This window comes from Drosophila guanche, unplaced genomic scaffold (assembly GCF_900245975.1).
Source record: "Drosophila guanche unplaced genomic scaffold, DGUA_6, whole genome shotgun sequence".
NCBI classification, from domain to species: Eukaryota; Metazoa; Arthropoda; class Insecta; order Diptera; family Drosophilidae; genus Drosophila; species Drosophila guanche.
Genome location: NW_022995744.1, coordinates 11294277 through 11315988, shown reverse-complemented (window position 1 = coordinate 11315988; position 21712 = coordinate 11294277). Strand labels below are relative to the sequence as shown.

Here is a 21712-nt window from a genome sequence, read left to right as displayed (position 1 = left end):
ATTAGACGGAATGCATGATTGTGCGATGCGACGAGAACGTAAGAGTCAAACTATAATCTAGACACGCTTAGTCCTGCGCTGCCCCCCCCCCCCCCCCCCCCCCCCCCTTTTGTTGAATCATTAACGTCGGGGGAAAGCAGTAATGAAATGGAAACTGACTGCTGTCTGCTTGCCACAAAATGGAATGCAACAATCAGTGGCAATAAGAGGAGGCTGGCAGCTGGCAGAGGAGGGAGGCAGCAGGTGTGGGGCAGAGAGTTTTTGGCGCGCGCCGATGGCGCTCCGGCTCTGGCTGTGAAAGTTGCGGCGCGAAAGTGAAAACTGATTTGAAATTGAAAATGTTGCGCCCCAGCGCCGAAGACATGGAAACCCACTGACACCAATTCGTTTGAGGACAGTGAAAAATCAGAGAGAGAAAAGCAGTCGACGGAGTGGGCTGTGGGAAGGGGGCTGTGTCGAAGCAAGCCAATGTTTGTGCAGCTGGAGGCGCCTTTGTGTCACGCGGCAATTAAATTATTTTCGCAACGAGTGAAACAAGTGCCCGAAACAAATTATATTTATTTGCCATAACAAAAGCAGCAGAACACAGAAAATAAAAGCAAGTATATTGAAACACAAGCCCAAGCGACCTTGGCAACCAGAATAGGAACATAAAAGGTAAAAATAATACAAATATAAATTAAACAAAATGCAATTAAAGTCCGCAAAACAGATATAAATAAATACAAACAGCGACGACAAGCCAGCAACTGTTTCGCTGCTTAGAACTTCAGCTTCCAAATTCAAATTTAAATTATTTATAAAGACTAAAAAACAGTTGAGCAAATAAAACAGCCAGCCGGAGTCAGGGAGTACCCTTACCCTACAAGAGAAAAACTCTTATAAAACAAATAATCATTATTGGGCTAACTTTAAAAACAAAATCAAATAAGTTGCTGAAATAATATAAGCTGGCAGCAAATGTAGTGTCTGATGGAAAGTTTTTTCTCTCTTCTGCTGCCAACTACATAATAAATAAATAATAAAACTACATTAATAAAGGCAAATAATTCTATTTCGTAGTTAATTAGGGGCTTGGATAAAGCTCGATGGATCTGCATGAATCTCGATACTAGAGTGATGGAAAAACTGCATCCAAAATGCTCCTGTAAGTTTTGAGAATTGAGATGCCTCTGCCGCAATAAGAAATTCATTTTGAACAGAAGGAACGCAAGTTTCTCGGTCCGGTGCATTTTTTTCGCATTTTACTTTTGTATTTTATTGGAATCCCGACTTTTACGCATTTGCATTGCGGCTTATGTTGCAGTCGTCTGTGCATTATTCATGGCTGACGATCTCCCTGGCGTCGCGCCTGTTTTTTAGGCTCCTCTCAGGACTAAGTGACGGAGAAGGGGCATGGACTGTCCTCCAAATAGTATACGCTCAAATCATCAAAGACTTGGACGCAGTTGATGTTCGGACCGAGCAGTCAATGCAATGTCTTGGCGGCATTCAGCTGGAAAACATGCCCCATGCCATGCTAGGTGCAACGGAGTGCCGGCATGGCCCCGTCGATGGGGGGTACGAAACGAGCGCGCCAAAACATGAGTAAGCGAAAGAGCGAAAGAGCAGACCAGCAGGCAAAGAGAAAGATAAGAAAAAGGCGAAGAGCAAAGACCGAAGCAAAGAGAAGAGTAATGTCGAAGAGAAAAAGCGATGAAAGCTTTTGAGCAAAGTGGTGGAAAACGAAATTTGAATTTATAATTTACTCTTAAATGCTGTGAAGCCGTTAAAAATGATTCGAAGCAGATTTTGCAGATAGTCCTTAGTCCTGTACTTAGGTTTCGTAAATGCAATTCTTCGTTAATTATTTTTTATTCGTGCTGGGAAGAGTCTTTGCCCTTCATATTGATTCTTGATCAAAGCTAATGGCTAAAATATGATAACCTTGAACTCGTGTGATTTCAGACTCAGATAAGACTCAGCACGCCACAGATAACAGGACCCACGAAACCCGCACACAATCCAATCTATCGGTGCTATAAAAATACCATTTACCAAAGGTACGGCACACGCCGCACCACCATCGCACCACACTAATACAGGCAGCTTCTGGCAAACTGTGCTATCGAATTTCGCCGGAATATTCAATGTATCTGCTAGATACGATTTCTTTTGTTTTCCCCCATAAACTGTACTGCGTTCTGTGGCGCTGCTGCTTGCGCTGTGCCCGTAGACTGCCTCCTCCTCCACCTTCGCCTCCGCACCAGTCAACCGTCCGGGCCGTTTTGTAGTCTACGAAAGCGTTGGCAATCGACGACCTTGACCGTGAAATTTAAATTTAGAATATACGGCGGCGACGGTTGAGACGTAAAAAAATTAAATACCAAAGAGCTTTCCGACCGTCCCCATCTGTGTGCTATCTTTCTATATATGCGTGTGTGTGTGTGTGTGTTTGTGGGTTCGTAATTAGCAACAACATCAAAAAAAGCTGCGCTCTGTCACAGGTATTCCCGGCCACCGCCCTCCCGCCCCACACCAAACCATCCCCACGGGACGCAGATTCAAAGGAACTTCGCCAATTTCGCGTGCATGTGACTTATGTAAATATTTATCTGTATGTTTTCGGATTTTTGTGGATTTATTTTTGTGTGCACAAGACGCCGGGCGTTTTAATTGAAATTTGAACTTTTGTGTCGGCGCCGCCGTGACTTGTGCAATGATGCAAATTGTTCTAATTATATGAAATTGGGTGCAGCTGGCAAGTCAAGTGTTATTCTATAAATAAATAGTTTTTTCAAATTGTTTAATCCCATATGTTTGAAAATAGCGCCAAAAAAGAATCCATACTCTGCAGTGCTGGAAAAGTATTTGGTGATTACTAATCGATATATCGATAGTTGCAGATATAAAGCAAAGGCCGAAGAGATGGACGGTTTTGCCATTTGCTATTCGCACCATGAAAGCTCCCTTGCCTTCTTTTTTTCAGGAAAACAATAGAGTTTATTTTCGTCTTTTGTTGCGCGCGCTATTTTATGTCTCAACATGTTACATACATACATACTGAAGACAAAGCCGCCATGCTTCCAGAGGGGCCATTTTTAAGGAAAAGTTCAAATAAAAATTTGTTAAATATAAGGTCAATCCAATGAAAGGGAGAATTTGTAATAAGCAAAATTTATTCTTCAATCGGATTAAATTATTGCTTCAGTGGTGAAAGTCTTTTCAAGCTAGTAATATCAAATAGAACATCAAAATCGAGGAATCTGATTTAACACTGCGGTGTATTTACGGTACATTTTGAAGATGCAATGGTATATTTTGGTATATTTACGAGGCCCTGACGGTATATTTTATCGATAACTTCGCGGTCACACTGCTAGCAACAGGTGGGCGCAAAAAAATAAACAACTTTCTTCTAGAAACAACGATTTAAATCGATTTTCTGACCGTAGTACGACTTTTGAATGATCTGAGCAAGACAATTGGAACTCATTTGAGGCATACCTAAACGCTGAAAGCTAGAAGCGAGCCGAAAGTGGCCGCCTTGTTTATCACGTGGAGCACGTGGAGAAAAAGTCTTTGTTTATCTGCTACTTTTATTAAATAGAACTGAAAATGCTGGAGGAGGACACATTTAGTGAATATTATTTATGCAATTTCAACGATGCAGTGCCAGCGGATGGTAAGTTATCCCCGCCCACCAAGTCTGCTTATTATTATTGTAATTTTAATTCAAAGATTTACCGGCGGATGAGCAACTGCGCCAGTTATGGACCGGCAAAGAGCTGTGGACAGTGCAGGAGCTGCGGCAGATCATCACAAACTGGCAGAATAAAGACGTTAATGAGACTCCGACGCAGCTACTCAACAGCTTTCTGCGTCTGTTCTTTGCGTTTGTGCAGAACAATTGCACCGGACCCTTTGACAAAGTCGCAGACTGCAAGCAAATGCTGAGCCAACTGCAGTTGGAGGCGTTCGAGCCACAGGAGCAGCTGAAGGCCAGTGGCGAGGAGTTGAATCCCAATGTCAAGACAGGCGAACTGTTGGTTATTGCCAGGGAAATATTGCGAGGCTTGCTAGAAGCTTACCCCGCTTCAAAGGTAAGTAAGATCTCGGTTTCTGTCTGCCATAATTAGAATTTACGTTGATGCAATAGGTACTGGCAGTGTGGAACATACGTCTGATATGCCAGCATCAGCTTATCATGGATGATCTGGCAGCCTCCCTCTACGAGCAGTTCAAGGCGGGAGCTGTGGTGCTGCGGCCCCAGGCCAAACAATTTGCCAGCCGAGAGCTACTGTCGCTGCTGCTGTTGGAGCTGGCCAATGGCTACCTGCTGTTCCATCGCTCAGAAATGGCCTCGCAAGTTCTGGATGAGCTCTGCGGCCACCTACAGGTGGAACTGAAAGTCGAGGGTTTGCTTGGCGTGCGAACAAAGTTCCAGCAAAAACCTTTGCCTCAGCTCTGCTTGAAAGTGGAGCAGCTGTCGGAAGAGACCACCAGTTCTGACCTACCGGCAGCAGCCGACACCAACAGGCACACAAAGCTGCCCAAGCTGCTACTCCTGGAGGATGACACACGACTGGAACGTATACGATTCATTGAGCCAAAGGACAATGATGTCATGACGCTGCCCAGTGTACTCCAGGCCCTCGTACTGGCCAAGGTGTGAGTATAGATGGATGAGAGCTACAAGGGATTACCTCTTTTAATGCTTAATTTTCCCCACAGTAAACAGTTGAAGCGCTCGCAACCGAAGGACCGCCTAGCAGATGAGCAGCTGGAGCCGTACACCCAGACATTGCTCTACCAGGAGAATGGACCTCTGCAAGTGCGACAGGCGGCTTTGCTACTGAACTGCCTGCAGGAGTCTGGCCAACGCCGGACAGTGGAGCGTAGCTGGAAGCAGTGCGAGGAGTGCGTCAAGCTGTTGGACCACACTGAAGAGCAGCAGTCGCTCAGGTCTAGGCTGTCGTATGGATTTGCGGCCCACCTACAGCCCATCTGGCATGTGCAGCTGCAGCTGGTGGATCTGCTCCGCTCCCTGGGAATGACCAAGACTGCCCTGGACATTTGCCTAAAGATTCATGCCTGGCAGCAGGTGATTGACTGCTATACCAGTCTGGAGCTGCGCCACAAGGCAGCCGAGATTATACGCCAGGAGCTGGAGAAGAAGCCAACGGCACTGCTCTACTGCCTTCTGGGCGATGCCATCGATGATCCGCAGTGCTACGAACAGGCATGGCTGCATTCCAAGAAGACCAGCAGCAAGGCCCAGTCCTACTGGGGAAACTACTTCTACCGCAGGGCAGAATATGCCCAGGCCTTGGAGCACTTTCAGCTGTCCCTGGAGATCAATACGCTGCAGGAGTCGACTTTGCTGCGCTGCGGCTACTCGGCGATGCAGCTGGAGAAATGGGAGTCGGCCGTTAAGTCGTACCTGGCCTACACCCACCTGGAGGCAAACGGTTTCGAATCGTGGAACAACCTAGCCAAAGCCCTGATCAACCTGGGCGACAAGCAGCGAGCGCATCGAGTGCTGGGCGAGGCACTCAAGTGCAACTACAGCAACTGGAAGGTGTGGGAGAACTACATGCTGGTGGCTGTGGACACCTCCCACTGGGACGATGCCATGCGCGGCTATCAGCGTCTGTCCGAGCTGAAGCAGCACTACCTTGACCAGGAGGTGCTCGCGAGAATCGTTTATGGCATAGCCAAGCAGCATCAGGAAGCACCTTGCCCGCTGCTAATCAAAAGAGTTGTGCAACTGCTCGGCCAGCAGTGCATTCAGCATGGAAACGAGTCCCTGGTCTGGGAGCTGGCTGCAGTGGTAGCTGCCACACCGCTAAAGAAGGCCGAGCGGCTGGTCAAATCGTATCGCGCCTACACGGCCAAGCATTTGGGTTGGGAAGTCAAGGCACAGGATGCCCAGAAGGCTCTAGATCTATGCCTAGAGGTAGCCGAGCTAGCCCTGGCAGCAGTGCAGGAGCATGCCGCTGACGAGAGTGAAGTCATGATTACATCCACCTTAAACTCGGCGCGACTGTCGGGCACATCCTGTCTCAATGCCCTGCGGCGAGCCATCAACGTCAACGTGCCGGCAGAGCAGCAGGAGAAAGTGGACCTACTGGACAAACAGATCGCAGAATTAACCCAAGTGGTGCAACAACGGATGAACACTCAACGCTCGGTTTAGCCTGTCTCTGGCCTAGATTTAATCTTAGTTCTTTACATACTAAATTGTGCCCTTGTGTGTGTGTCTGTCTGCAAAAGAAGGACCTCTTGGATGTCAACTGTGTGTGGCATGTGTTTCCGCATTGTGTTGAAGTGTTGCCATATGAAGGGACATCAGAAAAGAAAGAATTATCACGAAAAAATGGTTTAAAGTACGTTCAGCTTGGTGGTGATGAGGACTCGAACACTCTGATCGAAGGCCCCACAGACGGCCAGGCCCAGCTTGTCCGGATGCCAGTCGAAGCAGTGCACGGGCTGGGAGCTCAGTGTGGCAGCGCTGACCATGTGCAGTGTGCCAGCCACGCCCGTTTTTTCGCCATCTGCGTCCTCGACAACGCGCTTGTCGGGATACTCGTACTGCCAAAGACGTATGGAGCCAGTGCCACCGCCAGTGAGGAAGATATCGCGGTTCTGTGGCAAATGACGAGCCACCCAGACAGTCGCTTTGGGGCCACTGATGACACCGTTGGTGCCCACGCTACGGCCGGCATTACGTTCCTCCACGTAGCTGAATCCCTTAGTCGGATGCTGGTAGCGCATATCGTAGATGAGAAGTCCTCCCTCCAGCGTGGTTACTGCCAGCTTATTCATGGGTATATCACGGCGATCAAACTCCAGGCCACAAATGCCGTTCTTCATGGTTGCCTCCCAGCGCACGGAGAGCGAGCGCAGATCGAAGAGCTTCAGGTCTCCGTTGTCATAGCCAGCTGCCACGATTCGTTCCTCGGAATTGAAGGTGTTGCCAAAGGCAACGGCCCAGCAGTCGCGCCGGGCGCTCTTTTGGTTGATGCCGTCACCCATTTGGGGTGGCGGTGAGATGTCCACCACTGGAGACTGTCCCTGTCGTATGTCCCACACCTTGACCGCGCCATCACGGCTGCCAGTGACGATTTCTGGGGCACCACAGTCGACCTGGTTGCCGCCAATGGCATCGATGGTGTTGATGATGCCCGTGTGGGCCTTAACATTGTACACCGGCAGTTCGGGACGCTCCATGTCACTGAAAAATACAATAATAGATGAACAGATCTGGCAATGACAGCAGCCCCTCGTGTTCTTACAGCACTTGCAGCCGCCCCTCAAAGTCTCCAATGGCAATGTGCCGGTTCCGCAATGAAGAAGCTCCGAATGTGCCACACTTAAAGGCCACCTTCTTCTCCACAGTCTTCACCTTGACCAGCTCGCCCTCGTTCAGCTCGTAGATGTCCATAACGCCTTGGCTGTTCGCCTTTGAGCCCAGCACCACAAACTTGGCAGACAGTGGAATCCATTTTGTGTCGTACACCGTGTAATTAACGGACGCATTCAAGTGCTCAATCAACTGGGGCTTGTCCATTTTGTTGATTTTCCAAATTCAATCCAAGCCTATTGAATGAAAAGTGAACGAAATTTCAAAAACAACTTGTTTAAAATGTGTTGCTGCCATGGTTTCAGTGTGACCGTGAAATTATGAATCAAATATACCGACAGACCCTCGGAAATATACCGAAATCTAACATTTCATTTTTTAAATATACTGTAAATATACCGTACATTTTAAATCATTTTCCTCGACTTTGATCTTCTGTTTATGTTTAGCCGCCGATTAAGACTCTCAGTTTTAAAACAGTAATTTTACTCGAATCATCATTCGATTCCCCACAAGATTGGCTGATGTTCATTACTTACCTTTAGTTGCAAAGTAAGATTAAACCTAAAAAGGTCTTAAAAATAGCATTACAAGGTACGTGCCAGAAAGGCTTTTTTCACTGCAAAACAGCTGTGATGGCGTCGAAAGCTCTCCCCCGCCACAAGTTAGCTCCAACAATTCACCTCTCGCAAGCTCAGTGTCGTGTCGCACTCATATTGGGGCAGTTTCTGAGTCTCCCTTTAGCGTGTGCATATTTTTTTTGGCGCTCTCGACAGCAAGCAGCAACAACAACAAACTTTTCCGTGTGTCGCAAGCGTCGCTTCTTGGCTATAATAAACAACAACACACAACAACAACATTCATCGGTTGAATAAGACGAAATAACAAAATAAGAGAAATAACGGAATCGCTTAAAAGCACGCATGCCAACGCCAGCGCCAGCAGTCGCAGAAAATATAATAATTAGCTTTAATCAGTTGGCTCTCAGCGTCTCAAATGTGATAATTATGAAACAAAAAGTTCTTAAAATTCGTAAAGGATTGTGAAAAGTGTTAATCAAATATTTTACTCGCAACAAGTGATAGAGACGCGGCAGGGGCAAAAGCAGAACACGGGCGCTATCAAATGTTGAAGGTGACAACAAATAGACAACGCGAATAACCAGCTAAAGTGCAACAACAAAAGCAGCAGCAACAGCAACCACAAAGGCAACGGTAATTGTTTGGCAACCGAAACGAATGCCAACCACATTTTATATACGAGTTGTTTCCGCAAGGTAAAAACACCAAAGATTCCTACATTTCGGTCTTCAGGCAGGGTAGGGCATGGTCAGTGGAAGGGGCGGGGGCTGGGGGTTCATTTCTGAACTCTCGTCACTTCGCCCTCTTTCGATTTCTTGTCAATTTAGGCCAATCAAATTAATTGTACATTTTGCTCAGCTTTTTCATCGCCTTTATTGTTTTCATTTGCTTGCCTTTCTTCTCCCCCTTTTGTACCCTCCTTTGTTTGCCGTCGTTTCTCCTCGTTTGGGTGCATTCGCACTCGATACACAAGTCTGATTGGGGTTCTATTTATTGGTGTTTTTGCATTCCCTTTTATACGTTTGTATGTATGCATGTCGTTCTTCCCGTTTTGATGCTTCGCTCTCTGTCGTCAGACTGTCGATGCTGTCTATGGGATTTATTGCTGCCTTCTTTTCCTCCTACTGTACCTCCTCTGATCATTATCTTTTACTTCTTTACGAACTCCTAATATGGGCAAAGAGAGAGGAGTGGAGTGGAGCCAGTGATGAAATGCAAAGGTGCCAATGCAAATATTTCGTGATTGAGGCCGATCGTGATGATTGCATTCCCAATAAGAGTTTCATATCTCCATACATGTATTTTTAGTTGCGAGTTCTATGTATATTTTATTGATTTGGGGGGGTGACCAAATCGTGATCAGCGTGGGTTAACTCGATAAAATCGTACCTAAAAAAACCCCTCTAATGAGTACTTGCACGAGTGGCTGATTCCGTTCTAGATTGAGTATTTAATTCAACTTTCTCTTTCTTTTATTTGCAAGGGAATGAATACATATTCTATATTATATTTCCAAAAAAGTGCATAAGCCATTAAACTGTCAAGCAGTTCATTTATCAGCTGATTAGTCGATTCATTTATCAGACGAACATACGTGAGTCTTATCAACACAATTGCCATTATCGGAGTGCAAAAACCCCGTCTCGTACGTCGTTACACCTGTTGTGCCTGTATTTTTTGAGAGTTTGTGATAGCATTTCGACTGAAGATTGCCTGCTAGAACAGCTGTGATGTGATTGTTCAGACTCTCTAAGGTCGCTCGAGGCGCAAACTGATAGCATGGAAAACTCGAAACATTTACGTCTATTGAACACACTGCTCCAATTAATTTTTCATGTGGGGCTGCGCGGCCAGAAGTGGAATGCGTGCGTGCGCAAGTGGCAAATGTTTCCGACCCACATGTCCCACTTCTCAGTCAACCCCTCGGAAAGCTATAGAAAATAAATAAATGCCGCCCGCCACCAATCGAAATCTAAACAAAGAGATATAAAAAATCTGCCAACTGCGGCACACCAGAACTTCCCTTCCCTACAAAGTATCAAAGTCCAGGCCACCAAACAAATGCAATCTATATCCAACGGATACGCCACGAAAGCTGAAAAAACACTGCAAAAAATAAAATCTCTATTGTTTTGGCACAATCGAAGATGTACACGGCTCTGCCATGCAGTAGTTTTTTGCTCCACTGATAAGACTTTGAACTGAATACAAAACCCGAACAGTAGCTACAGTAGTGCACGGACCAGTTGGCAACAAGAGTTGGAGAGCTCTCTCATAGCGATTACTCATAACTTATCGCTACTGTATTTGTTTTTGCTTAGTGGGTAATGGGAACTTGGCTTGAACTCTACCATTTACCGATGTTTGTAAAACATTAAAGCTTCAACTTTATAGCGAGTTTTGGCAACTGACTCAGACTCACTTCCCTCCCAGAAATACCCTTCAACATTTGAGCACATTTTCGTGGGCACTGAGTCAGAATCGCATTTAGAAGACAACGCAGCCCTAATCAAACATAAACACTGTCATTATTATTTAGTCTACACTTTCCCCACACACCGCCGCACTCTCTGTTTAACTTCCTTAGTATATTATTTTATTTTATTTGGATTAGAAGATACGAATTCAGGTTTATAAAAGAAAAGCTCGCGTGCTCCATAAATTTCCAAGCAAGAGGTAGCAAATATTTTAGTCCGGTCTTTTATGTACTTCCACGTCCATCAGCGCTTATCAAGATCAACCTACAGCAGCATCAACTGAAAACTAAATACGGAATACGAAATAAGAACCCCAGAGATCAGACAAATAAAGGCCCAGCTACGAAATTAGTTTTCTTCATTCTATAGTGCAGAGAAGTCGCGTGGTTCATCTGCGGCGAGGCATACATCCAGCAGAGAGTCTCAATCAACATGATTGAAGTGCGTACACCTGAGAGCTTGCTTACTTCACTTTCGTTTCGACAATGTGTGGTGGTATCTACTGTCCATGACGTGATTGAGGAGCTTACGCAATCACTAATGTGATATCAATTTTCCAACCGTGGTTCGGTTGCGAACAGTACGGAACGGTGTGTAGCTTAGTGCAACTATGTGAAGGCCACTCCAGACCGATAAGGACAAGGGCCGCCCGCTCTATCATGCGAAGAAGCTTGGGAAAACAATGGAAACACATCGATGTCGGCTGGGATACTTAGCAGGCCCAGAGGCAAATTTTGTGGCTAATCACAGCCACGTGATCTCTTTGAACCTATGCTCGGATGGTTCTGTATGCTCTCACTCGGATCCCTTGTGGGGTTTTGTCTCTTGTTGCGTTTCGCAGGTTAAAACATTGATTAATGAGCGGCAATGGAAATGTTTTTGGCCTGCTGATAAGCTGATAGTCAAAGTGGACGACACTTATGTCTGATAAGCAGTAGAGACGAGACTAGTCGAGACAGACTGCCACCCAAAAAAACAAACAAAACACTCCGACAGCTGTCCAACATTAGGCAAAACGCTTTATCCATCAATCCATCCCGCCCTCTGGTCATGTGCTCGAGTGTGTGAGTGAGGGCCGGTTAAAGCCAATTGTGGGATGCCGTTTTTTTGTACTAACCGGTTGGCTGGTACAGCTAATGGCATCCCACAATTTCCAATGGCCCCAGGGGCATCCCAATTAAACTAGATTCAAGGTGTTGGTACTCGTAATCGAGGCAGTATTACGTATTTGTGCACATGTTTAGTTTATGGTTTTAGTGTCTGGCATTAAGTTCTGAAAGCGAGGGAGAGAGTTTATCTGAAAATACTCACTAAAATGGCTGCTCAATTCATGGATTTCCATTCTGTTTGGAGATAAGTATTAAACCAACAAGTCAGCCATCCCCCAATGCAAATCTTTTCTCTGTTTCCATTCAAACAAAACTCTCATTTGAAATGCAAATGCATCAAGTGGCAGGCAGTTGATCTTAGGCGGCAATGTCAGCGACTTCCCATAAAGTCTACAATGAATGATCTTGTGATTGATTCTAGTTTCGCAGTTTTACTTTTGCCTTACAATACTCGGTGCTTGGTACTTGTATATAATATATTTTAGCAGTCTCGTCTCTCAGTTTCCAATCAAAGCGTTGAACTTGACATTGCGGTCAAGTAGCCAACGGGTTTTTCGAGGAAAAGTTGTACAAATGTTGCTCTCGAAATGTGTATTCAAAGATACTGCCATATATAGGTACATGTGTATGTGTGAATCCGGCTTTTAAAAGTTTATTTACTTTGGATTATGGAGCGCGAAATGTGTAATGGCAACTTGGCTCAAAACTGTGTCAGTCGGTACAGCAAACGTTAAGGGAAATTGTAGAGATTGTTTTTGGTTTTATTATGGAAATGGTTTGCGATTAGACATACGAACATACATATGTATACCAGTTGGTTGATACCTTTATATAATGATTGGCAACAATTGCAGCTGCAATAGGACTGCACTTAAAGGGTTCGCCAAATGCCACTGAACTACATTGTAAATGCTTTCCGTTACATGTAGTTAAGATACAGACCATTCCACAGCAACGTTTGGTTCGCTGTGGATTTGTCGTCACATTAAACCACCAGCTACACCTTGATTCCTGTTATTACCTGTTACTCTCCGCTTTTGCGCTATTTGTTCATTATAAACTCTTCCGCCGTCTGTAAAGTGTATATGCCAACTCAGACTTTTGCCATAAAGTAATCAAACATTAAACGATTACTGTAGGTGATTATAGCTTGGGACAATAAAGGGAACAGCACGCCGCGTAGTCACCCATTTAATACGAATATCTGTTACTTTATTGAACATTTAGCAAGTGGCATGGCTGATTGGATGGAGGGGGACATCTTCGGCATAGACGTCAATAGAACCAATCAGTCAACGCAAGTACTTTTAGTACAATAGATAACCGATGCGTGAATTGACAGGGGGCCTCCCCCCCTTGTTCGTTGTGGTCAGTTGTTGGACTCATGTTGATCAAATGATTTCATCAATTAGCATTCGCCATTATATCTGAAACTGGACATCGGTTCGGCTGGGAACAATGACTTCTATTTGAAGATCAGTCTGCCGTGATCAATGTTTCAGTTGCTTTTTGTCTGCGATAAGCTCAACAACTCAGTCCCTGACTGAACGGACCGTCGTAGGTGATGCTAATTGGTGGTTCGTGGAAGTTATCTAACTGAAAGAAGTGCTTTAGGGAGTCCAAAGTGGGGAGTGCGTGTGGCTTGTGTTGTGAAATACTTATTTTGTATTCCTGTAGTCTTTCTCGTACTATCTATTGATTTACTTTGATTACAGGGGGAACCATTGAAAGTGAAATAATTAGTAGCATCAGAAAGAGGGGATGATTAAAAAGTTGTTGAAAATTTTCCAGGCATCTAATGGCAGTTTCTGTCGTGATTAAACTCAGTTTTGTAGTTTAAGGACAGCAATTAAGGGTCGAACTAGTTATAACAATGATGAAAAGATTACTTACCAAAGAAATTATCTACTAATCGTCCTACATTTAATTTTAGAAACCCAAACAGCACATCAAATCGGTGGGCAGAGAGGCCTGGAAGCGTTTAAAAGACTTGAACGATCGCCAACAAAGGCGACGTCGACTACTAACCCACGAGGATAATCCAGTTCTATATACGAGCATCAATTGCGACGACGGAACATTGTTAATACCTATATCTAAGAATCAGCAGCCAAAAGACGCACCCGAAGGGGATACAGAAGAAGCAGAAGACACCAGAGTCTCCTTGTTCCAGCTGAGACAGTCGCAATTTCAGCGAGATCTACGCCTCCATCCATACACAGACACCAATGTGGGACGTGGTGGTGGGAAACAGAGAGTCCAAGAAGTAGCAGAAGATATTGCCAACATGACTAGTGATAGAGAGAGTCAAGAGTGAGTGCGGGAAACGAAAAATATATTGCAAAACAATTACTAATATAATAATCTTTCCAGAACCAATCCCCTCAACAATAACAACACAAATGGAAATGGAAGTGGAAACGGAAGTGGAGGTGGAAGTGGGAGTGGCAATGGGAGCACACAAAGTAAACCAAAAATCCAGCCCAAGTACAGCATCCATCGGGATGTGCTCACCCACGAGGTGGTCATCAAGGAGACGGGATATGCGGCACGCGACAAGAGCATACCCTCGTCGCTACGCAGCTGCTGGCAGAGCTGGAACTTCTTTGCACTCTTCACGGGCGTGATACCCATCCTGCAGTGGCTGCCCAAGTACTCGCCCAGACGGGACCTGGCTGGCGACGTCATTGCTGGCTTCACAGTGGCTATTATGAACATCCCTCACGGCATGGCGTACGGCATCCTGGCCGGTGTCTCCGCTGGCAATGGCCTATACATGGCTGTTTTTCCGGTGCTGGTCTATCTGCTGCTCGGCACGTCCAAACACATATCGATTGGCACCTTTGCGGTGGCCAGCATGATGACGCTTAAAGTGGTGCAGACATACGCCACTGTGGATTCCACGGGCGCACCTCTGCATGTTCCTATGAATGCTACAACGACAGCGGCGCCACTGCTGCTGGCCAACGCCACTGCGACAAGTCTCACGCCGCCAGTGGATGCAATCACGCACCTGGAGGTCGTCACATCCTTGGCCCTGGCCGTGGGCATTGTTAATGTAGGTATTCCTGCTACTTTTGTCTGCTAAAACATTACTTATTTCCTGTTTTCTTTTAGCTGCTGATGGCTTTCTTAAGACTGGGCACGTTGGCCTCCCTGCTGAGTGATCCTCTGGTGAATGGCTTCACCACGGCAGCCGCCTGTCATGTCGTGACGGCACAGCTGAAGGATGTCTTGGGAATCGAGGTGGAGCGGTACAGGGGCGCCTTCAAGATCGTGTACACGCTGATCGATGTGGTCAAGAGCGTGCCGCAGACGAATCTGGTCAACTTTGGCTTCTGCGTGGGCGTCATCATCTTCATGGTGATATCCAACGAATGCCTGAAGCCGTGTCTGAGCAAGCGGTGTCGGATGCCACTTCCCGCCGAACTGATAGCCGTGATTGGAGGCACTCTGATCTCGAAGTGCTTCGATCTGTATCCGCAGTTCAACGTGCAGCTGGTGGGAGTGATCCCTAGAGGTTTGCCAGAGCCCGTCCTTCCGCGCCTCGACCTGTTGCCGAAGGTGGCTTTGGACTCGATTGCCATTGCCGTCGTCACCTATTCGATCATCATGTCCATGGGCCTCACATTCGCCAGAAAGCACGGCTACGAAGTGCGGGCCAACCAGGAGCTCTTTGCCATGGGCATTGGCAACATTGTGGGCGGTTGCTTCTCCTGCATACCCATGGCTTGTTCGCTCTCGCGATCGGTCATCCAGGACCAGACGGGCGGCGTGTCGCAGATTGCTTCCCTCATTTCGGCTTCCCTGGTGGTGGTCACCCTCATGTGGGTTGGACCCTTCTTCAGTGACTTGCCCAGGGTAATTATATGATTTATAATCTTAATTTAATAATTTTTAACTGTGTGTGTCTTTCCCCCCCAGTGCGTTCTTGCTGGTGTGATTATAGTGGCGCTGAAGCCGATGTTCATGCAGGCGAGGGAGCTGAAGAAGTTCTCCAAGCAGGGCAAGCTGGAGATGTTCACCTGGATATCCACCTTCCTCTGCGTAGTGCTCATCGACATAGACATTGGGTAAGTCCTATTGTACAGATAGACAGGATTCTACCTAGCATTGTGTTACCCTCTTCCATTTGCAGTCTATTGATCGGCATCTGCATCTCCCTGTTGGCGCTGTACATTAAGGGCCTGAAGCCATACTCCTGTCTGCTGGGCTACATGCCAGAGGCGCCAGGCATCTACATGGACCTCAATCAGCATCGCAACGCAATGCAGGTGCCTGAGACACGGATCTATCGCTACAGCGGATCCCTCAACTTTGCCACCAGTCTGTTCTTCCGTCGGTCGCTGTACGAGGCGGTCGGTTTGGACAAGATGCCGCTCAGCAGTCCGAGTCCGAGCAGGGTGGCTGGCAACAAGACCAGCTACTCGCCAGTGTCCCAAAACGGGGGCAAGGTCAAGAATGGCCAGCTCGTGGAGGCTTCGGAAATGTTTAAGATCCTCATTCTGGACTTCTCCATGCTGGGACATATAGATGTGGCTGGCTGTCGCACGCTCAGCGACCTGAGTAAGGAGCTGAAGGTCCGCGGAGCACGTCTACTGCTGGCAAGCCCCGTCGATCGGGTATACGATACTCTGGTGCACAGTATGGCCCTGAGCGAGGGCCCCTTCGAGATTTTTCCCACCTTGCACGATTGCGTCGAGTATGCCAATTCCTGTCGAACTGCGTGAGAGTCGTCCCCGGGTCGTGGAGAGCGGGGAGCACGCGTTTTGTGATATGTCCAAGTGATAGCTTGTGAATCGTAGCACCAAAACCCTTTTCTAGCAGCTAAGTCCTATTTTAAAACTGAATGGAATCAGAAGTTGCCGTCTACAATCAACCGGATTAGTCGTAAGTTCGCGTAAGTGCCTCCACAAAGAGTTTACAACAACCCAAACGCCGGATACAATAATAGATTTTGTACTTAAAGTCAGGACAAACTTTAGCACCGAAGACACGATCAATGTATTTTTTGATTTTGCAATGCAATTTGTACCAAAATGAACCCACAATTAGATCGTAAGAATATGTAAATTGTACATAAAAATAAAAAAAACTGAAATTGTTACCATTTATGTACATATGTCGTTTTTTTTTGTTCAAAAGGATAGTCGAGGACGACTAGCGAGGCATTGTCCTTAATATCCTTGCATCCGAAGTGATAGCAAATGGTTTGCAACATTGTCCCGATCACGAGGAGGTATTGCATGTCCTGATCCCACACGACACTGAAAAGCTTTTGCGTTGTAGGGATTATATTTAAAAACAGCCTTAAAATGGCATTATCCTTAAGGTCCTTGCATCCGTAAGGATCTAAAACGATACAGGACATTCTCCTGATCACGAGGAGGTGTGGCATGTCCTGATCGGCCCCCAAATGAAGGAGCAAACAATAAAACAAAAATGTCCTATGGAACTGCATACCTTTAGTGACTTGAGATTTTAAAAAAACCGCCGAGTTTCATAGCAGCCAGCTCTTGACACGATGGAAAACATAAAAACCAGCTACCTTCTGCTGATTTATGTTCGCCTGGTACTTGGTCTGGAAATTTTCCAGTTTTCGGCCATTTGAGCGAGGCAATTTCAAAAGTTCACAGTGGCGCCTCAACATAAAGCGGCCAGTTCTTGAACTACACTAGTTTAGTTCCAGAAGTGGCCGTCATGATTTTGGGGGCGCCACTTTTATTGTACAACAACAACATAAATTGGACAACAGGACATTTTTGTTTTCTTGTTTGTTCCTTAATTTGGGGGCCGATCAGGACATGCCACACCTCCTCGTGATCAGGAGAATGTCCTTTATCGTTTTCAATCTTTTCGGATGTAAGGACTTTAAGGATAATGGCATTTTAAGGATGCTTTTAAATGTAATCCCTATAACGGCATAGCTTGGCTGTGTCCTGTCGGTTCAGGACCTGCCACACCTCTTCGTGATCGGGACAATGTCCCGGTCCGATTACAATCACTTCGGAAGCAAGGATATTAAGGATAATGGATGTTTTTAACTAAAATCTAAACAATGCTATAGCTCGTCTGCTTCCTGTCGGATCAGGACATGCCCCACATCCTCGTGGGCGGAAATGTCTCCTGAATCGTTTGAATCTATCAAGGACCTCAAGGACTGCAGGATATCGCTGTTTTACGAATTTTTGTAAAAGCGTTCCTTTCAGCTTTAAAGTATGCCACACTTTTACGAATCAAAGCAGCCCCCAAAAGATACTTCAAATATGCTAAAAATTACTGAGCGGACTGAAAGTATCCTACACTTTTTAATTAATATACAAAACTTGTCATTCCATATGATTACAAAATTGGTAGTTATGTGCTATGGTAATCTTAACCTAGACCGATATGGAAATCGGCCACTTCCATGGAGATCTTGAACTCCTGATCGCAGCACAAAAAGGAGTCGATTATGCTTGCCTTCCTCGAATTTCTGCGGAAAGAAAGTTGCATTGACGGTCCAGCGAGACCACATGGTTGGCCCAATGTTGGTGAATCCTTTGGCGATTTCCTCCGCAGATAAAGTGCACATTGGTGACATTCTGCTCCTCATTGTTGGTGGGGGCTGTCAGTGCCAATATCTTGGCGGACGGACCAGCAACGCGAATAATTCAGGACAGACAATTTGGCATGGTCTGTTTGGCACTTACTGGCTCATACTTGCTCTGCAATTGACATGTTGTGGAAGCTGCCATAATTGTTTTATTTATGTTTTTGATGGCTAATTATCCTTCGTATTTTGGTTTTCACAACAACTTTAAAGTTTTGTGAAAAATGGCGCGTGTTTTCTTGCAGTGTGACCACAATTTTATCGATAAAATATACCGTCTGGCTTTCACAAGTATACCAAAGTATACCTTGTAATTTTTAACATAAGCCGTAATATAACAATGAAAATCATATTACTCGATTTTAAGCTTCGGCTTAATATTACTGGCTAGCTAAGTCTCTTAACACTGAAAATATAATTTTATTAGACAGAAGGATACATTTTCTAGAAGATTGTTTAGTTTTAGGAACTTGCTTTAATTATTTGCATGGTTTTTTCAATATATTTGTGAGATATGAATATGATTCCTGTTTTGGTAACCAGTGCTGAAAAATGTACAAGGGAACTATCGATTGGAAACAGGCAAATCAATAAGATTAATAATATTTGACAGAAGTAGAATCAAGTTCAAACAAAAAGGCGCCAGATGGCTAAAGATAAAATTAAATATACTGATCTGTCAGGAACACTGTAAACGAAACATCTAAACTTGTCAGATCACCATATATATTAGGCCTGGCACAACTTTTATAACATATTGAAATAAAATTACCTCAAACTATGATTTTTTCGTGGCAAAAGCTTCGTTTTATACTGGCGGTCGTTCTGCTGTACGCCCTGCACTGGAGTGCCAGCTTGAGGGAGACCCTGCTACCGGGTGGGGATAGCTACAGCCTGCCAGCGTTGGATATGTGTCGCCTGGACTTCACCCACTGCTACTCCATTTGCTGGCTGCTGTTCCACCTGACGCCTTGCCCTTTCATGTCGCTGCTGGTGATCGTCCTGTTAACAGGATTCTTCTACTACACGCTTTTACTCGCATGCGGATATGTCGTTTGCTCCCGACATCATAAATGGCGCAGCTACCGAAGAGCTTTAAGCACTGTGGAGTGTTTGTTGATGGACATGCAGCTGGAGGGGGAAACTGGCGCGCCACAAGAGGCTATAGAGCCACCTCCAGCTCAGCCGGAGACCCCGCCTCGCAGAAAAAGACGACAGGCACCACAGCCTCCAGCCGCGAGTCCCCATCCCTGTCAAAATAATCCGTTTGGGTCGACAACGACCCCGCAGTGCTTCACAGAAACACCGGATCCCGATATTTACAGGACCATGCGGCAGAATTTGCAACGAGCCTTGGATGGATTACAGAAACCCCTGCCTTTGCCAGCTCCATTTCTGCTGCCGTTGCCGATGCCAGAACCGCTTCCCTTACCGACATTCCTTCCCCAATTGGATGAGCCACTCGCAGTGTCCCAATCTGGGTGCTCGGTGGCTCAGGAAAAGCTAAAATCCCGTCCCAAGCTGCTGCGTGGAATTTTGAAGCGGCTTGGCATAAGTTCAAAGAAGAGTCAACGGGACAAGGACTCAAGCAGCAGCAGCCCTATCCGGCCACTCTGGCAGAGACTGAGATCTCGAATGAGTCTCACGGTTGCAGCTGATACTCCGGCCAACTCATCCAGGTCGTCCACAACCGATGAGCTCCTGTACATGTATCCCCATGAAGTGCGACAAAGAATGAGGTGGAAGAACAGCTACACATAGCCAAGACCTAAGCTTCTTCCTGGCCAGCGTGACCCTGACGCACATATACAATCCACTCTATTCGAATCTTTTTGATTATATTTTGTTACGATTAAAAGCAGTTTCATGCGAACAGCCTTGCTACCGTGTGGGGACCTTGGGTCCGAATTTAGCTTTATTAGAACACATCCGGCAAAGCGGATTTCTAGACCAACAAAAGCAACTTAAGCGACAAACCTTGTTTGGCTTCTGCGCTCGCTGACTGTTCGATTTGGTGGCAGCGAAAGCAGCCCATTGTCTGGGAACAATGGCAGGAAAGAAGCCGAAAGGAAAACGCTGTCCAAATTTCCACGGAAATTAACACAAGATGCTCAGCGCAATTCTGTTTGGGTGTTCCAAATAAGTGTGGAGGCCAAAGCGGCTGACAGTGCCCAGACCAGTTTCTGTTCTTCCTTCCCCAGCAGAAATTGTGGCTCCGGCAAGGCCGTTGGAAAGTGAAAAGCTGCGAATGAGCAGCGTATGATTTTCATAATTTGTAGCTAAAAATTAAATCACGTTCCTTATCAGCGATGTGGCGTCGTATGGTGCGGTGCGGTGCTGTGCGGAGTGGTGCGATTGTGAGTGCCTTTCTTTTTCAACAATTACCAAAATCGGAAAGGCGGACAGCGGAATTACCAACCAGAGCACAGCAACAGCAACAGCAACAGAAACAGCAACAATGAAATTTCACTTTCAGCTTGTGTGTGCGAGTAAATCTGATGTCGGAGAGGCATACAAACAAAAGACTTAAGGCACGAACTTGCCGCGCAGTGAAGGTTAAGCCATCCGATTTGATATTCAATTGGTACAACTGTGTTTTGTACAACGATTTCGAAAGCCAAGCCAATGCACTCCACACATTGTCGTTGAGGTCCCGCGCCCACCTGAACTGCATAGCCAATGTCCAAATGTCTGAGTGCTCCGAGTTTTCCGAGTCTTTCAAAGATCACTTCTCATTTCGGCCTTCCCCTAGTGTGTTGCTGTGTTGGGCCGCTTTGGCAACCAGAGCGAAAACAGAGTTTTCTCGTGGAAACTGGCACAGAATGGCAATAAGCCTGCAATGAGCAAAAGCAAAAGCAAAAGCAAAAGCCTCCATCAACCATCAATTGGAAAATGGCACGCAATGGAGACCGCGGCTCCACATTAAAATGCACGCAAGTAAGTTGTGCCGAGCAAATGATTTACAGTGAAAGGCAGTGAAATTTATAGCATCCCAGGCGTGAGAAGTGGACTGGCATAAAGAAAGGCATATGGCATGGCATGGCAGTTCTTCAGAATTGCAGAACCTAACGACAGGGGAAATCCCTACTCTGCACAGTTTTTACTTTTCTTACCCGCAGAGCTTCACGATCGCTGCTGCTGTTGCTAATGCTTTTAGGACTGGGCATCTGAGGTGTGATTGGAGCTTAGGAAACCCTTTACATTATTCATATTCAAAACAAACAAAAAACACTAACAAATGCAAATGCCAACCGCTGCTTTCTATCGTATTCAACGCACTAATGGTTATGCGCTCTGCTGCGACTTGGCATTTTGTAAATCATATTTCGTATTTGCATCAACCGCAGCAGCATTGGGGTGGGGTTGGTGGATGGCTCTGACTAGCTGTGGCCAAGACGTTTTGCTCTCGATCTGTGGTGTCTTGTTGTTATGCTAATCAAACGTGTTGCCTTACCAAATCCGTATCGAATTTGATAACAAATGCTTGTATATTGGTTGCAGCTGCTACTATGCTATCCCGTTTCCTATCACTCCCCCATCTCTCTGTTAATTTGTCTGTTAATGGCTAACAGAGGCTTTGCTCCGCTCTCTTCAGCACACAAAAGAGT

At 46.0% G+C, this 21712-nt stretch overlaps 4 protein-coding genes across 4 annotated transcripts; 3 read left to right on the top strand and 1 right to left on the bottom strand.

Moving 5' to 3' along the window:
• The first annotated feature begins 3336 nt into the window (after window positions 1-3336).
• On the top strand, window positions 3337-6338 carry LOC117579453 (tetratricopeptide repeat protein 27). The gene is made up of 5 exons (XM_034265341.1): window positions 3337-3368; window positions 3435-3664; window positions 3721-4082; window positions 4139-4650; window positions 4714-6338. The coding sequence occupies exons 2-5, from the start codon at window positions 3598-3600 to the stop codon at window positions 6176-6178; spliced, it is 2406 nt and encodes an 801-aa protein (XP_034121232.1). The 5' UTR covers window positions 3337-3368; window positions 3435-3597; the 3' UTR covers window positions 6179-6338.
• On the bottom strand, window positions 6169-7633 carry LOC117579455 (WD repeat-containing protein 92). The gene is made up of 2 exons (XM_034265342.1): window positions 7278-7633; window positions 6169-7216 (listed from the first exon to the last, which is right to left on the bottom strand). Exons 1-2 carry the CDS (start codon window positions 7550-7552, stop codon window positions 6364-6366), a joined length of 1128 nt encoding a protein of 375 aa, XP_034121233.1. The 5' UTR covers window positions 7553-7633; the 3' UTR covers window positions 6169-6363.
• Window positions 7634-8489: 856 nt separating this feature from the next.
• Window positions 8490-16630, top strand: LOC117580528 (solute carrier family 26 member 6). Its single transcript, XM_034267121.1, has 6 exons — window positions 8490-8621; window positions 13446-13825; window positions 13886-14570; window positions 14630-15373; window positions 15437-15585; window positions 15651-16630. Exons 2-6 carry the CDS (start codon window positions 13800-13802, stop codon window positions 16240-16242), a joined length of 2196 nt encoding a protein of 731 aa, XP_034123012.1. The 5' UTR covers window positions 8490-8621; window positions 13446-13799; the 3' UTR covers window positions 16243-16630.
• Window positions 16631-18823: 2193 nt separating this feature from the next.
• Window positions 18824-19938, top strand: LOC117580529. Its single transcript, XM_034267122.1, has one exon. The coding sequence runs from the start codon at window positions 18885-18887 to the stop codon at window positions 19863-19865; it is 981 nt and encodes a 326-aa protein (XP_034123013.1). The 5' UTR covers window positions 18824-18884; the 3' UTR covers window positions 19866-19938.
• The last annotated feature ends 1774 nt before the right edge of the window (window positions 19939-21712 follow it).